The sequence below is a fragment of the Rhinolophus sinicus genome, linkage group LG11 (assembly GCF_036562045.2).
Source record: "Rhinolophus sinicus isolate RSC01 linkage group LG11, ASM3656204v1, whole genome shotgun sequence".
Classification (NCBI taxonomy): Eukaryota; Metazoa; Chordata; class Mammalia; order Chiroptera; family Rhinolophidae; genus Rhinolophus; species Rhinolophus sinicus.
In genome coordinates this window covers 78269921-78288657 of record NC_133760.1, presented here as the reverse complement: position 1 = coordinate 78288657, position 18737 = coordinate 78269921, and the positions used below count along the sequence as shown (strand labels likewise).

General features: G+C 34.6%; 1 protein-coding gene across 16 annotated transcripts in view; it reads left to right on the top strand.

Moving 5' to 3' along the window:
• FOXP2 (forkhead box P2) overlaps nucleotides 1-18737 on the top strand; it is a 610938-nt gene that overhangs the window by 441957 nt on the left and 150244 nt on the right. For 14 of the 16 annotated variants that reach the window (XM_074315704.1, XM_074315702.1, XM_074315703.1 and 11 more), the window contains one exon: nucleotides 5814-5903. In XM_074315704.1, coding sequence (XP_074171805.1) covers nucleotides 5814-5903 — 90 coding nt within the window. Of the gene's footprint in view, nucleotides 1-5813; nucleotides 5904-9555; nucleotides 9614-18737 lie in introns of all 16 variants that reach the window. The other 2 variants (XM_074315709.1, XM_074315708.1) reach the window with 1 other exon arrangement.

Sequence of the window (18737 nt, the reverse complement as noted above, 5' to 3'; positions counted from 1 at the left end):
GGAAAAATTGTATTTTATAGTAGACAGAGAAATAATGAAGAAAATACATAAAACCATTGTAGTTACTGGAACATGTACCATAAAAATGAGATGTTGTAAAACTATTAATTTTAATAAAATTAGTTCCAAATCATCTTTATTTTTCTTTCTGGGAAATTTTAAACTTGGACAGAATTCCTTAATATGTGAACAAGAATTGTGTTTAGTATAGCTATAGATTATTTTAATGTTTTTATAAGTTTTCCGTAAGCAAATGCATTATCATTAGCGGCAGAATACTGAAGATAGAGATATGAGTATCAGACTACTTACTATTATTTACTGCAGCCTGTGGAATACCATCTTTGATGAGTGGAACAAGTGTATAATTCTAGATCTGAAATAAACAAAACCCGTATTAGCCATTAGCTACCATCAGCTCACCAACTTATTTTGCGGAAGGGTTTCTGAGCTCATCTGGGTGTTTGGAGCCGTGCTGGAATATACTGAGTACTGGGTTTGGACTGGAACCTTGAGGACTTTGTTAGAACTTCTGAAGATGACTCTAGGATCCATTCTGTCACACTTTCAATACCTTGATTGTCTTTCCTTTGGATCAACATTATGAATGCTAAGCCAGAATCGCCTGATGTTTGATTGGTAAATAGGATGCTTTACAATGAATTTCTCACTCTTACTGTAGTACTCTGAAGTAAATGAACTAAGTTTCCAATTTGGCCTCCATAGTAGTGAACAATATAAACACGATATATCCCACATTTGTTCTTTAACTTTATGTAAAATATACTGTAAAGCAAAAATAATTATTTTCAAAAATATTTTCTAGTAATTAGCTTCCCCTCCCCCCACAAACAGCCTAATTATGTATCAGGCATGATAAAATGAAAGGCCAGTAGCTACAGATGCATAATTTCACTCTGATAGATTGCTGTTTGAAAATAGGTTATGACAATTAGATGATTAATTTTCTTCTATTAAATAGCATTATGAGACTTCAGATTACATTTATCAGTATATTCTCTTTAGAGGGAACATAATGTGAGGAAAGGCCAAATAGAATAGGAAATCATATCCTTTGTCGAAGGATCTGGATATACTTTTTAACAACCACACTTGTGAAAATAATTAGAAAATGAAATTCTATTTGAAAACTTATTTTATGTTCAGTATTCAAAGTAGCATATTAAAGGCGTCATGTGTTAAAGGTTAAAATATGTGAGTGTGAAGAGCAAATTTCTGGATGTCCTGCTGGCATTTTTTTTTTTTTTTTTTGGTTCTGGTTATCTGCAAAGTATACACCCCTTGTCAGTGTAAGTAGGGAGTGCCTGTGTAAACATTCTTGTTTCGCCTGTTCCACATAATCGTTTCTTGTATCATATTTCTTCTGACCTCGCTATCTGAAACCAATTACAGGAGATCCATTTGGGCTGCATCTATTTTCCTAAGAAGTCTAGGCAGCGGTGATTTTCTCAGAGATGAATATCAACATCAAATATGCTTCTGAGTGCTTTGTTATTTATGTTTCAGAGAGATTTTGTAGCCTTCAGCTCTCAAGAATGTGTCATGCTGTGCTGTTTATACATTGAAGATATTAATGGGTGTAGATGTCATTTTTCATTTTAATGTCTCAAATGCAACAGGCTGATAGGTTAAGCATTCCTATTTTTATGGGGAGAGATATGAGTGATGTCTGTTTTTCCCCAAAATATACATATGTTTACTTTGGGGGAAAAAGTTATTTATAAACCTTAGAGTACTCAACGTTTTTGGTTTCACTGGGTGTTTCTTAGCTATTCTTAAACAATTTTATTTCTGGTGAAAGTTTTCAATTTTCTTCAAGAAGAACAAAAGTATTGATCTGACAGCTTACAAAGGTTTTTCACTCTTAATTCTCATAATGACCTACTTATTAGAATTACTCTATTTCTATAACTAGCATAAAGTTATTACTGTGGTAGAAAGGTGATATGCTTGAACTTTGCTTTTCTTGCAAAATTTCGGTTTATTTGAAATTGCACAGTAACTATTAGGAATGGTGTTTTTAATAAATATTTTACAGCAAATGCACTGAATTCTGGAAAGCATGTGTATTACCACACCTTTGCAGCCTATCAAAAAGTATATCTTTAATCTATTCTTCAGATTTTATGCATTTTTTCAAAATATTTAATTTAATCTGATTCCAATTTTTTAAATGTTCTATCTTAATTTTCTTTAGATTTACTGAAATTAGATAACTTCATTATGTAAAGTGCACCCTTAATTCAAAACAAATGTGTTTTTGGAAACTAGATAGGTTTGGCTGCCTTTATTAAAAACCTCTTTTTGTGTTGTTCATCTTAATCAGACTCAGACATTATTAAAGGGAATTTTGTAAACATCTTTTGCCTTTTGTTCTAAATTATTACTACTATTATTATTATTATTATTATTATTATTATTTTGCAGAGGTGATCATATAAATACTTAATGACTCTTAGAACTTTATGAATGGCCCTGGCATTTAACTTTTCTGTGTACCAATTTAGGAGGACAAGTGATTTTCACATTAGTATTTTACGTAATTGGACACCTCACACCTTATATTGGTGCAAGTATTTTAACTCACAATCTTTCATCTTTTGAGTAGCTACAATAATTAATTGCAAAGATGAATTAAATGACTCTGAGCAATTGTTTATTGAAATTCAGTCCTAAAATGTTATCCAGAATACTGGAAATAAAAATGTCATGTGATGCCTGCCATTAGAATGCTAACTGCCAAAGATTTCTGCTTAGGAGTTTTTAATCATTCCTGATCTCTTGGAATTGTTTTTTTCTCTCACCTCTCACGTGTGCTACAGCAATCTCTACTGCTATGAAAAGAATGCTGAAATAGGCAAGGAGTTCTTTTACATAAGCGTTTATACTTAAAAATGATACTCAACTATTCTAAAGCTAACTGTAAATGCATATGAAAACCACAGTAATTTAAGTCAAGGCGTGTTTTAGCTACTATCTTGTGGTATCCCATTATTATTATTACTTTTTTAGAAACAGTGCACATGCATGCTTTAGTCTAGTGATATTTTCATGAGCTGCATCCAAAAATATCTAATTTTCTAGAGTCTTTCTATCGCCACTGGGTGTTACCTATTCCTTTGGCTCACTTGTTTGGGTTGAGTTGAATGGATATAGTGCAGGCAGTGAAATGGAGAGGTCCGAGGCTTAGGGGCCACGGGCCTGACCTTTGCCCAGACCCTGTTGCTGCTTTCAGACTTTAGTCAAGTTATTGTAGTATTGGTTCTTCAATTACTTATCTACAAAATGTGAGAGCTAGGCTAAACAATTCCTAAGATTTGTTTGCCAGCTTTGGAATTCTTCAGTTTATTAGTAATACCTGGTCAAAGAATCAAGGTGTTACAAGAGTTTAGAGCTCCATCAGGCACTGGTTGACTAGGTGAGGAAATCCAAGTCAAGGATGGTGGGAACATTTACCATATAAACGGTACATATTCTATAACAGTTGTTCGATTCAAACATTTACAAATCTAAAATATAACAGACTGTATTGTAGTTTCCTTTCTGAAGTTCTGATAAGTGGATATGCCCTCTTTACAGGTAAAAAAAAAACACTCATTCTGGTGCTGTATATTCTCATGTACTGGACCTTTACTCACTGCCACCTCACAGCTCATTTGATGGAGCAGTGATGCTATGGCACGGAATGCACTCTGGCCTGGAAGTGAACAGACTGGAAACAAGCAGTTGGCTGCTCCAAGCCTCACTTTCCTCATTTGCTAAAGTGAGGGGCCTCTATTGGATGATTTCATGACTTCAAGATTCTGAACTACAGTCATTAGAATCCTTTAAGAATAGTAAATTATTACAGAATTAAATGTAAGCTAAATAAGGTTGTCTATATACAAAGTAAGCTAATGAACTCAAAGGGGAAAAACAATTATATGAAAAATATTAGGCAAACTTTGTGTGAATTTTGGCACCAAAAGGGAAAATAGTTCACTGATTTGTTTTGTTTCGTTTTTGAGAGTTGCACATAGACCTAGCTTCAGTGACACTGTAATAATTTCCATTTGAAAAATATTATTTGTAGTTATTTTATAAGTTGTGATTAAAACAAGAAAGCTACATTATTTAGACTATCATGTGCAATTTTAAAACTGAGTTTTGCAATATTAAAGAATTTATGAAATTAGTTTTCATTTGGTCTTTTATTTAAACTGAGTTCAGTGGAATGTGCCATCCTTGGGAACATTTAGTTTGCCTTGTAATTACTTGAGAAATTTGAAAAACAGAAGGAAGATTGTTGTGAGTGAGTGTATTTCTAAATGTAAAAAGTGTGCTTTACAGACTGTGCCAGATCCTGCTATGGGAGACAAATCAGTGTTGTTGAGATGGTGCTGGTGCGTTCCGTTTGTTTACTTTGGTTTCTGTGTCTGCCTGCCTTCTCAGGAAACTAGCTTGGAGCCAGACTGTAGCAGCCCTCTCTCTGTCTTTTCATAATTGATCCGGGGATGACTGCCTTCCCTGAGGGTTAAGACGTGGCAACTTTTTCTGTTTGCTCAGCATCTCAATGCAGTAGTTCAAACATTGTTCACACCAGCTGGCAGTGTAATGCCATATGCACGTCTTGTCAAAGCAACTGTTGTCATGGATACTAGAAACTCTCTTAAAAACCAGATCATTGATTCCAATCAAAATTGTACGCTTTTGCAGCTAAGAATCTTAATTATTATAGAAGAATATCGATCTAAGATAGTTTTCTCATCATGAAAAATTTACTATGCATTCTAAAACAGTGAATAACAAAGTAAGGCAATGATTTATTTTAGTTTTATCTGTTGAAAAATATCATCATTAGTGTTCTTACTGAACTCAGTTGAAAGAAAAAAGTTTGTAAAGTAGAGGCTCTTGAAAAGTTGTTTTTTAATTAGTTTATACTGCTACCTTTAAAACATCTCGTGTTTGTTTGCTTGTTGTTTTTTTTATTGTGGTATGAGTTTTCATGTGAATATATAGTACAATTGTCAAACTACCCCTCTTCCAGCAAATGAAATGCGTACATTAATTTCTTATGTTAAGTTTTATTTTCCTGAGTGGGAAAAGAAAACATAAAAATAAATGAAAACATCTTCTATTTTGATTGGTATTCTGTCACACATAGAAAAAACCTGATTGGTTGAGTGGTAATTTCTTTGTTCTCTGATTTTACTAAGAATGCAAATGAAAACCACTCAATTTTATTTGGCATTAAAACTGCACTTTATTTTGTCAAAGGAGAGGTTTCCCCTTGAATTGTAAGTACAAAAAAAGTGTTTTAAATCTTTAGTAAAAATCCTTATTAATTCACTTTCAAGATAATCTGATGTTGATTTGTCAAATTTAATTACAGCTTCCGGTAACACTTGAAGTATACTGCGTTTGATTCAAAATTGTTTTATGAAAATGCAAATTGAATGATAATTTAAAAGGGAGTGGGCATTTTAGTTGAACACTCACAAAGACAAGTTCCTTGTGGAAATGAGGTTATTGATGCAGTTTATGATTTTTTCCTCTTTAAGCACTTTAAACAAATTAACTTTATTTCCTGCAGGATTACATCCATCTCCACGATTTTAAGTAAACTTGTAGATGTATGTTGTGTAATTTTTTTTCACATTAGAAGAAAAAGAATATTTAACGATTCTTTCCAGAAAGGAGGGTGGGGGTGGGGTTCTTATACATTGAAACCTATTACTATTAACCAAGGAATAACTGATAATTAATTTACCTTTCCACAAAATATTTAGATGTTTCTCCCTTTTTATGTCTAGGCTCTCCAAGCAGCAAGACAACTTCTCTTACAGCAGCAAACAAGTGGACTGAAATCTCCTAAGAGCAGTGATAAACAGAGACCACTTCAGGTGAGTGAAATTCTCCTGTCCTTGGGGTCTTATTTGAAAAGATGTTCAAAATGATAACAGAAGTGCAGACTCAGTTGTATACATATAGAAAATTATTACATGTGTGTATGTAAGTAATTTTAATTCAAAAAGAGAACTCACTATCTTCTTGAAAGAGGACAAAAAAAGTTTTCTATTAACATAGATTTCAAAAGTTTACAAGGTCACTTATTACAAAAAAACATGTAGAAACCACATTTGGTATACATAGGCATAAAAATTTTATATAAAACCCCGTTCTGGGATTTCAGTAGAATTTTATTCACAAAAAGGGTAAAATGTGAAATTTCTACCTTAAAACCAAATTAAAAGTAAAATGGTATGGAAGCAAACAAAGCAGTCTTAGACAGCCCTTGTGCAAGTATCCAAGTGACAAATGCAGAAAACCTCTAAGGTTGCCAGAAAAATTGTTTGAGTTTGCCAAGGAGTTATTGCTGTTGCTACAGTTATAAAAACACATTCTGAAGTTTGTTGTCCTTACTCACTATGTTTGTCCTGTGAAACTGATAGTATGTATGTCTTTTAAAGTAACTTTTTGTTATGTAATATAACTATTATTTTATATAGCCTTAACATAAATGTATAAGACATTGTTTCCAGGGAAGAAACATTGTAGGGTGTACTTTGTGTATTTTGAAAATATTTGGAAGGTATGTGAAGTTGCATAAAACATCTTTCAAAATGTTTATCAACTCTGTTGAAAGATAAGGAATGCTTTTTAAAAAAAATCATGTGTTATATACATGTCTAATAAGGCAAGCTTAGTTTTAAAAATAGTAAACATCTTTCTGGTTGCTTTATTTTAACAAAACTATCTTGAAATTTTTTTATGGCCTAGCTGTCTGTTTTCATTTCCAGGTGTACTCCCAGATGTTAGTTAGTTTTACAAAATGGCCTGCTGAAACTTGGTGTGTATGACAGAGAATTATAGGCTACTGATCTACACAATCCAGAAACTACTTATTACCCCAAAACTGGATTAAATTTATGGCCCCTAGACAGATTTGAGATGAGAACATATTTTCTTAGAAAAAGAATCCATTTTGGGGGAGTGCGTGGAGAGGAGGGGGCCTTGGGGATAAGGGAGGTGTTTCAACAGAGTCAAGTACAAATATCTGCCATGATTGCAAGTGAGTCATAGTCAACCAGCCTGAGTTTAAGATTAATTTTAATTTTTTCTCTTTTAAAATAAATTTCACGTTTTTTTTGTTTTGTTTTGTTTTAACTAATCAGTACTTCTGTGAGACATTTTCCTCACCATCAGATCCTTCCCCAAGTAATACCACTGATTGGAATATTTTCATCGAGTTATCTGATTCTATGAGAGACTCTCTATACATTTACACGACAGAAGAATTTACTCAGAAATCACAGAAGACAGCAAATAAAATGTTTATCCTCATTATGCCTTCAAATTGGGAATTTTACCTTCTTGTTGGTAGAACAAAGGAGGTTTAGATGCTGGCAGCATAAGCTGAAAGTAGGAAAGACTCAATTGTTTTGACTGTCTGAAAAACACTATATATATTGTCCTAATTCTATTCACTTATCTCTTGACAAGAATACACTGAGTAGTTGTTCCTCCCCCTCCAAAAGTCCAGTAGAAGTTTCTTTATTGATGTTTACCAGGGTATCTCTGGATAGAATGGCTGGGCTTTAGTTTTTCCACTGTCTCTTTTGTGTTGTATTGGAAGGCAAAATTTGATACTTTGTTTAAGCAAAATATACATAGCTTTTCTTGGGAAACATAAACACACACACACACACACACACACACACACACACACACTAATGTGGGAATAGTAATGACTCTAAACTAAGAAACTGTTGCTTATGTACCAAGTGTTGTATAAATAAAATTTGAGCTTAAGTCCTCAATTTTGTTATTTTATCATAAAAGGCTGTTTAAAAATTTATAAGTACCTTTTAACAATTTCAAGTGCTAACCATTACTACAAAGAGTTTCATTGTGTCACTTATATTTAGTGTTTTGTGATTCATATTAACATGAATAGATCTGTGTTGTGCACATTATAAAACTCTAACATTTTATTATTATTTTGTAATTTTAATCTCATGCCAAAATGTCATAGGAATGAAAAGTTGTTTTTTATGAATGAGAATTTAGAAATAATGAATGAAGACTTGTTTGTTTTCCAAAATAGACACTGCAGTTAATATAACGTGATTCTATGTTTTTCAGTAGTTCATAGTACTTGATAAGTTTAGCAACTGGAAACATGCTGGAATTGTTTTAAAAATCTAATAAAAACCTAGTAGCATTTTATACTAGCTTACACGTGTTGTCAAAGGGGGATATTAGGTAATGCTTATTTTCGCATCTGCAAATACAATTTAACATGAGTTGAACTATTTTCCACTTATGTTAAAGAAAAGGGTAAAATATTTTTGTTAAAAATTTTAACTATTTAATATGAAATTAATGCTTTAAAACTTTTATGATTTTCTCACAGTCTAGTTTTCTTTCTACTTAAGGAAGAGTTTAACCAGTCTTTCATAATAGAGTTGGTGTAGATTATCTTCTAGAATTAAAAAAGATAATTGAAAATGTTTCAAAATCTGCATTTGCAAATAAGGTATTTGGTGTTAACAATATATCATCATGGTGGTTTTTACTTTATCAGGCATAACATACTGTTAGAGGACCAAAAGAGATATTATGTGTTTTTCATTTTAAAATACAGTTTTGAAGGACAACTATTATATAAAGTTTGAAAGCAAATACATATTTTAGAAAAATGTTTTGATGGCTCAAGTCACAAGAACAATATTTGGTTGTTTGTTATACTCAACTGAATTTCTTTTACATGTTGAAAAGTGGTGGCCAGATTTGAAGTGTGACATGGTAGAGTCTATTTCTAGCAGACTAGTATTTATCTACTATTACCTTTTCATTTACATTTTTTCAGGATTTTGTGCTACAGATGTCATAGATATTAACATATGTAATGCAAAATGGAAAGAAAAAAAATCACATCTGACAAGCTTGAGTACCGATTGTAGTAGTGATTTCACTTTTATGTATAGATATCTGAATATATGTATTTGAAACATGTTTACGTATTCTATTCATTACATGAAACTCCAATTAAAATAGGGCCAATCAGTAGGTACATTGAATAATGGCATATTGATGAATAACATGTAAAGATTATGATGCAAATGGGAGGAGCTGATATTAAACTAAACATTACCAGATGTTTCATTTTTACATTCTTACTATGTATCCCAGAAAAGCATATCCTTATATTAGCTAAGGAGAGCCTCTCATCTTAATGTGTTTTATTTATCTGTGTCTACTCCTAGCACTTCCTAGACTTGACATACCCACATTGGTTCATGAGGAAAGTTAGCCAAGAGGATATGTAATGCTTTCAATTTCATGAAACTGATTTCCAGATTAAAAAGAGTAAATCCACACAGGTGCACCTACACCACACACATGTGCACATGCACACATACACACTTCCACATTCTGTAGTTTAAAAAAAATATTGTAAAATACATGATCAACTTTCTATCCTATGACAAATCTACTTAATTTAGTTTAGGTATGAAATTGGTCGCATTATTGTTCTTGTTACATTTACAGCCATGAGACAGACTTGTGGTTCTTCAACAGCTGTGCAGAGCAGAGACGTAAATTTAAGGTAAATGCCATTGCTTTGCTATCTTAGATGAATATTAGTGTATAGCATTGTAATCGCTTCCTTCATTGTAGGTTAACATCTAACATAAGGTTCTCTTTCCAATAAGTAATTGAAATTAATTTTTTTAAATAATTCTGTGTTAAATAGTTCAAGAATGGAATGGTAAAAGGCAAAAGTGAATTAAACGTAGGGGTCTTATTCTGACTCTGCCACAAACTAGTTGTATAAGTTTGCAGAAGTGACTCAATATTTTTAAATAAAGACATTGGGCTAACTTACAGACAAAATATAATATTCTGTGATCAAAGATTTATTTCATTTTTTTAACTAAGTGATAGGCATCTTAATTTTTCAGGAATAGCTGTGCTTTGTTGGATATTAGCTTATGCGATAAAATGATTATATTTGTTTATTTGTTTGTTTTCACTTACAAAGCACTTAACAAGACACCATAGCCCGAACTAAAGCTTTGGAATCAAAGTATTATTTATCATGTGCATGAAAACCATTGTGCAAATATCATTTTGTATAACATCGAAGGAAGCATTGTTTTTTTAATGCCTTGAAATAATTTTATAAATTGCTTTTTGGAAAAATTTAAGCTACACAAATAATTATTTTAATAAACTACATTAAAATATGCTGTGATATAATTACAGTTTAACAAATGTCTATCTTCCTCTACTTCTTCCCTCCAAAATGTTACAATTAACATCAACAGCAAACAAGGAATTCTGCAGTAAGCTAATCACCATTTCTCAAATTTCACGTTCAAGGGAGAAAAGAAAAAACAAGAATAAAGTATCAAATGTTAAAAAATGAAATATTTATTTTGGAGGAAATTACTACCTCTGTGGGATATAGAATCTGACATTGATAAACATGTTTTAGGAAATTATAAAAATCCATTTATTCAGTAGTAAATAATGAATTTGAACATTACCTTTTCTGATTTCTGAAACATTAATTTCTGATTTCTGGTACAGAGGAATCAGAGAAAAGCTAAAACACATTTTGTTTCAAACACTGAAAGCAACATAATCAAGAAATTTGTGATATGGGTTTGAGTAGAGACATCTACTATGACGTAGAAAACTAGGAATTTTTTAAAGGTGTTTTTGCTATTTATACTTTTTGTGTATAAAAAAAAATAAGCAATAAATCTAATACACCGTTTTTATATCCTAAACTTAAAAAGAGTTTAATTTAAAAACTATAACAACGGCAGGCTATGCCTTCTGTGGTCCTGATTTTCCTATTCCAGTAAAGAACATTTCTTAAAAGGTCGAGGAAAATAGTCTGTTTTACAAGAATGTTACTGAGTACAATCTTGTAAAAAACGATTCTGATGTTGCCACCCGTGGCCAGCTGCTCAAGGATGATACTCATGGAGGGTCTAGGATGTCGCTCCATCAGGGCTAACTAAGTGAGCTTGTGGGGAAAACTGGCATACGATCTACTCACAGCATGTAGGAAAAGGAATGGACGTTTAGGGTCTGAAGTCTACCTTTGCCCTTAATTAGTAGGACTATGGGTAGAGTAACTTGAGCTCTTGGAGTCTGTTTTCTCATCTCTAAAATGGGAATAAGGATACTCACCTTGCAAGGTTGTTGTGAAGACTAAAAAGAATGCTATATAAAGTAACTATTAGGTTGGTGCAAAAGTGATTGTGGTTTAAAAAGTTAAAAATAATTGCAAAAACCGCAATTACTTTTGCACCAAACTAATAACATACATCCTTGCAATTATAATGTGTTAATAAATATTTTTTTAAGGTCATCTCCAGAAAACAGATAGGTAATCCAAAGTTCTAATAAATATTTTATAACATGATTCCTTTTAATTGGCCATAATTTTCACTCCTCGCTATTAACTCTAATATGAAGAGTGCCTAATCTATAAGAAAGCAACAGTGAGTGTTTCAGGTACTACAGGTACTAGAGCATATCCCCTTCTATAGGCCGTCACAACACGCATACTTCACACTTGCTGCGCATAAACATATATTTTAATGTTTGTTTTTGCTACTAGACTGTGAGCTCTCTGATGGGCGGCAGGGATGTGACTGACCTGCTCAGTTTAGAACCTCACACAGTTCCTGGGGAGGAGCATTGCCCAGGACTCATGCGCTGCAACAGGGAAACAGGAGGACGTTCTGTGGAGAGGACAGTAGGAGGAGGTTTGAGGCGGGAAACCCTTCATTCGTTCAATGTAAACTGAGTAGTTATCGTGTGTAATATCCTCAGGGAACGTATGATTTAGTTGAGATAGTAAGGCTCGTACACAAATATCAGGCCACAGTGGGTGTGCTATAGGAATGGGGAAAGCAGAAAGTGCTACAAGCATTTTTAAAAGAAATTTATTGTTAATTCAAGCCTAAGTGATCAGGGAAGGCCTTGTGGAGAGATAGCATCTCTGTTGGGCTTAAAGAAAGGGAATTTGGCAGATAGATAAAGTAAAGGACATTTTTTTAATGGTGAGTCTTTCAGAAGATGCCATCAAAGATACAGAGATAGGAATTTGTGAGGTCTATTTAGGCAGAGTAAGTGGTGTGTTTTGACCCTCATAGAGGTATCCTAGTAAAGGATGATGAATGGGTCAGAGGGCTCCAAATACATACTGCTGACTTACAGAACCGGAAATGCCAGGCTCATGAGTTTGTACTTGCTGGTTTAGGTAGCAGGGACTATTAAAGTGTTTTGATGAGGAAGTGATATGATCAAGCAGTGTTTTATAAAGAGCTACTTGATAGTGATGCATTTGGAGGACGTTTTGGGGGTAGGCAGTTGTGAGGAATCTGGAATAAGGATAATCTAAAATTATTTAGTTAGGCATATGGTGAATTGAGCTTTACACATGTTGAGTTTGAGGTGATGACAAAAATGTAACTTGAAACAGCAAACTTTTAGAAAAATAGAGCTTGACATAGAGGTTAGGGCTTGAGACAAATATCTGAAAAAATCCGGAAGTGATAGGTGAATCCATGCGAGTGGAGGAGAGCTCTGAACAATGTAATTTACAGTGAGGAGCTCAGAAACATCCACGTGTTTCAGAGCAAGAAGAAAAAGAAGCAGGAGAAAGAAAGAGGGGGAAAGAAGAATCAAATTATCATTTTCTTTATCGAGGAAAGGGAGAGTGTTTAAAAAATGGAACTTGTCAACCATATCATGCCATGACCACAGGGCGAGCGTTTCGTGCCTGCTCAATTGCAGTGACGATGATTTTTAATCCCCCTTTCTTTATCATTCGCCAGTAACTCTTAGGATCTGCAATACTCAAGTGATCAATAACAAATTGGGGGCGGCTGGTTGGCTGAGGGGTTAGAGCGCGGTGCTCATAACACCCAGGTCGCCGGTTCAATTCCCACATGGGCCAGTGAGCTGTGCCCTCCACAACTAAAGTGAAATAACAAATGGAAAAAAATGTTTAACATGAATGTGAAATAGAAAAAGGAGAATTAATAAATGTACCTTTGTTTCTCGATTGCTGTGTCACCAGTTGTCTTGAGTAAATGTATATTGCATATATGATGCAGAATTCCCATAAATTAAATCTGGAGAAAACTGCTTTCCAGGAGGTCAAATTTTCTCTTAGCTATCCCAGCACTTGCTTCTTTCTGTAATCCATTAGGATTTTAAGTAGACAGTCCCTCAACTTCTCTACCTTGACTTCAGTGGGTGGAGGAAAGGAAGAACGTTAATATTGTTCAGGGAGCTCTCCACAGGATGTAAGACTTAGGCTGTGAGTTTTATCTTAAGATGTTTGGAGGTGTTGTGCAAGCTAACTTGAATGACAAAGTGAAGAAGAGTGTCAGTGTGTGATTAAAGACAAAAAGTGAAATTGTTTTGAAATTCTCTCACATTTAAGATTCATTGTGTTATCTCTGTGGAATCTATGCATATCTTTCGACTTTCCTGCATTCTCTATTTTGCTTGGTTTTCTTAAAATTTCTCTTCCTTCACCTTTTCTACTATTCTTTTTCTTCCTTGGTCATTCTGTTCTTTTCTCTCATCATATAATCTTGTTCATTTTACCTAATCTCTGTCCCTTCATTCCCATATTAAGAACAGAGTATCTTTAAATGCCTGTAATTATTTAATTCTATCTTGAATCTGATATTCTAATATATCATTTTACTAACAAGATAGTAAAACTGTGCTACCTCTTATAATCCAGTATTGAATATTTTATTCTTGCCCCAAGAATATTTTCCTTTATGCTATTTTAAGTTGTAGTTTTAGTATGAAAGCAACTCTACTCTTGAATATTTCTGTACTTAGAAGAACCTAGAACCCTGAAGAACTTCACATAGTGCTATTATAATAGAAACCTCCTGTTACTGATGACAGCTATAGGTGGCTCTTTTAAAGTTACCATCAGAATGGTTTCATCATTTGTTAAAACCTTTTGTCAGATTTCCTAGAACACTTGTCAAGAAATGAATATGGAAACTAGAATTGCTAGGGATGGATGTATTCAAAGGCCAGGTTTTGTAAACAGGTCTTAGGTTGTGCTGATTTTGATTATGTTAATAAAGTTGCATTTGGAAGCATGGTATTTGAAATAACCAAACAAAAGTGAAATGAATTGTTCTTTCAAAAGATTTAATTCATTTTAACTAAATATAAAAGTCATGCAAGCTTTTTATAAGACTCAAACATTACTTTAAGTTAAATTATAGTTGGGCACTAAGTTACTTTTTCCCAAAGTCATTTAATAAGCATTAGTAAATTGCAATAGTGCAGTAGAATTTTTTGATGAAAAGGATGTTCTTTGATTAGATGATGAGAAGTCACTCATCAGAACTAATTGTGGCTGACGCTTGGCGTTCACAAGGTAAGCGTCCTGAGATCTGCATGAACCTTCAAATCCAAGAAATGCCCATATCAAAAATAAGCAGATGTCTGTGCAATCTTTCTACCAAATACAGTCCTTATTCTGAACAGGCTACCATTGCTTGTAACACAAGTCAGCAACTTTCCAACTTTGAATAAAATTTACCTGATGATCATTGTCAGTTTTTTACAACAAAACAATTGTTTTCACGTCACATCTTTCCTACCTAGGTGAGAACAGGTAGAGAACAGCAAAACTACCTGATAGAAGAATGGGTAGCAATGGCTGAGTTAGTTTATTTGTGTGAGAAGCCAGGGATCCAAAGACTACATCACCTCCCAGCATGCTCGATTCGGTTTCATGGTGTGGTGAATTATAGCGGTGTAATGTCTGGGAACCTTGGCATAATTTGAAAATAATCAGACCAATCCTCCACATCTGGGAATTCTAAGAGTCCACATTACTAGATCTTACAGACTATGAAGAAAACCCAATGTGAACAAACAAGGCCCCTACTTTCCTTGCTGATATTTTATATGAAGAATTAAGAAAGGCACTCGATACTGTTATTAATCTTTTCCTTCATTTTAGCTGTAATTTCCCATGACATCAGTAGATTACCAGGAGTACTCCTTCGAGTACAAACTGCCTGGCATGTTTTTTAAGGGCCTGGGGTAGGCCTTGTCTTGGGTATGAAGAGACCTCATAGAAGTTCAGTAATGAGTAGAGGCTTTATTTTTACAATCTTTGATTGTTGACTGGTTTGTCCCAGACATTATGAGCTTGGTATTTTATCCCTCAAATTAGAGAGCCTCTCTTTAGATTCAGTTCACAATTGAAGGTCTTGAATCACATCCAGCTTGGCTAAAAGTATTTGGTGTTTTTTGTTTTTGTTTTGTTTTGTAGTTTTGTCCTTTGATCATGCCAATTTTTCTAGTTTTATTAGTATTGACAGAACCTGTAGTACCTAGTAGTTAAGCATTTGGACATCGCAAAATAGATGGAAAATTTCTGTGCACACTATGTAAATTCTTACACTTTGAATGCTAACACTTGGATTGCTGTAAAAACTACCACCTTATTCTTTTCTACCGCTAGTGCCACTGCACATTGCCAAGTGACAAACCGAGAAACATACTGAACAGCTTGATGTGCTGACATGAGGAAAATCTGTTGTCTCACAGAAAACCTGTAGTAAATTCTTCAGCAGGATATCTTTGTAAAACCAGAAACAAAAAAGCCCACAAAGAGTAAAATCATTCTCTCTATTCTACTGTCTTCCCATAGAAACAAGCTTGTGATAGACATTTAAAATATTAATTAGTGATTAACATATGAATAAAGATACAGTTTCTCAAAAACTTGGGATCATTTAAAGTTTTCCCTTTATTCCAGGAGAATATATTTCCCTTAATAACAATTACCACTCCCCTACACAGTATTAGATTTAATTTAGGCCAATAGTTTACAAGTCTAAGATATTACTTGAAAATCTTTTTAAAATGGAGAATCTTGAATCCACCCCAGACCATTGAGTTAAAAGTTGTGGGGGATGGGATCTGGGAAAATCAAAATATTTTAAACTCTCAGAGAGATTCTAATGTAACTGGTCCACAAAGTATGTATAGGAACCCTGATAAAGAGTGCCGAATCTGGATTCCCTTATTAATATACTGTGTAATTTTCCCTCTCTGGGACTGAGTTTTCCAACCAACACAATGAAAAAGTTGCACTAGGTTGCTTCCAGGTTTAACAGGCTTCGAATCTCACTCCTGCATTTTGTTTTGTTGTTTGTTTGCTTGTTTGTTTGTTTGTTTATATATGTCTTTGAATCTGAGCTAATTAAAAAGGCCCCTGAACAGGTTTCTTGAGGTGTTTCTCTCTGTTCATTCTTTCCAGGATCATGTTCAACAATATTGTCAGAATTTTATCTTTACTGTCATTACTTCTTATATAAAATTATCGGTAATGAACTCATTCCCTTCTCATCTTTGATTCTGTAAAAATGATATTGGCTTTCTAAAGTCCTCAGTATATGTCCACCTTGCAGCTGGCCTCCCTTTAGGCCTTAGAAATGCTCAGCAAACGCGGTGCCTGCTGCGGGGCCCGTCCACCCACTGCCCACCACTGCCTCTCACGCTGCATCTGAGTAGCGACGTCAGACTACGCACAGCTCCTCCAACATTGCTTCATGGCTCGTGCAGCAGACTTGCCCTCCCTTTTTCTCAGTATGCCTTTCCCACCTTTCCATCTTCGGTGCAGGTTTTAAGTTTCCACTGTCAACTTTCTGTGAAGTCTCCTCTGATACCCTCCAGGCCACACACACACAATGTGAAATTAATTATTTTTTTCTATATATTCTTCTACATACTTCGGTCCTTGTATGTGTCACAGTGAGTCATAATTACTCTAAGCGCCTTGATGGCAGGGACTATGCCTCACTCATCCTCATATTTCCAGTGCCTGGCACACAGTTGGTTTTGTATGAATGTGTGGAATTCATAGACCGTTGCTGCGCTGCAAGCCTGTCAAGTTTCTCCTCTCCCTTGGACTCCACTTGGGTTTTCTCAGTCGGCTTCCCATGCTTCTCAGTCCAGATCACTTCCTTTCAAGCTGAGATTGTTTACCTCTCCCCACCTTAAATCAATGTTTCCCTCAGGTTTTTCTAATCCTATTGTACAGGCTGTAAACTCTTCTTATCTATATAGATGGGGTCATATCCTCTGGCCTAATGTGAAAATCACAGGTTCTTCAGCGTCTCAACAGGGCACGGAAAGCTCTATTCTATCAAACACCTGCTACATTGTAACCATGACTTACTCCCTGCTGCTTCCTGAGCATCTGTGCATTCATTCGCTCATTCCTTCATTCCTTCCTTCTTTCCTTCACTCACTCACACATTGATAGGTTGTTTCTTATGTGCCAGCCACTTGGCAGGGCACCATGAACTATAAGAACTCTGGCATCTACTTGCCTTTGTTCCTACTTCTCCATTGATTTAGGTCATTTCCACCCCCAAACTCCTATGCATAGGTCAAGGCTCTATTTCCTAGAGGCTTCTTTAACTTTTCAAAGAAAAATAATCCCTCACCTATGTCTACTCAGACATTGGTTACAAAGCTAGATCACACCATATTTTATTATAGTTATTTGACTACATGTCTCGCGCAGTCTCGGACCTTAAACCCTTGGAGGTCAGAAATTACATTTTATTTCCAACAGAATGCTTGGCAAATGGTAGATGCTAAATAAATCTTTGCAAAATTGAATTGAATTTTGCAAATTGAAATGCTCCTTCTTTGTCAAAATAAGTCCTGGGTATTATTTCTATTATACCTGATAAAATAAGTATGAAGTTATGTTATTTACCAGCTTTTCTGTGTTTTGTAGAAAAGAACTTACAGGCAGACATGGGTCGCGTCACTCATACATCTTGTCTTTCTGTAGTCAGGCAGTCTGTTTATGAATCCTGCTTCAACTGATCCCTTTTCCTGAGTCGATAACATGTAATATACTTATTTAACAGTAACAATTGTTTCTCCTTTTAGCTTTACCCAAGTATTATCTTTCCAGATTCCATCTTCTGGTTTATGATTTTATACACACATAAAATTTTTGCTTACAATAAGCCCCTTACCCCTGTTTAGTCTGTTTCTTTCGAGGAAGATACACACTGCTTCATTATTCTGTACTTGTCATGCGTCTAACCTACTAAATACCAACGATACTTTTACTAGGGAACTGGAAGTAAGAAGTCTGCTTAATAACATGATGTTGAAATCAGACAGGATTACAAATGAGATATGAGGATTTCTCAGCTATCATCTAGGAACTATACTCTCTACATCATTTGTTGGTATATACATTTTATGAGTTAATTACATCTGTTGCTCTAGCCATGTGAATTTTAGATATTTCTGCTAAAATCCTATCTAAACTTCCTGTGGAGTTTATCAGCTGCTCTACTTAGGAATATAGATGAACCCCTCCCCACACCCCCAGTCCACCCCCCATTTAATAACCAGCTTTCCCAGAGGCCTCACGCATGCCTTCTGTTTCCATCCCATTGGCCTGAATAGTGTCACATGAGCACTCACCTCTTTGAGTCTGTGGAGCTGTTTATGTTTAACCAGGCACGTTGTCACACTGAACAAAGTTTGGGTCCTTTTGGCAGAGAAGGGAAGGATGAATTTTCGAATAGGCAGCTAACAGTGTCTGCCATTAACAGTTTACCATAGATGTTATTACCAACTCATGAGGCCAAAGGGATGTATGAAGAGATTTTATG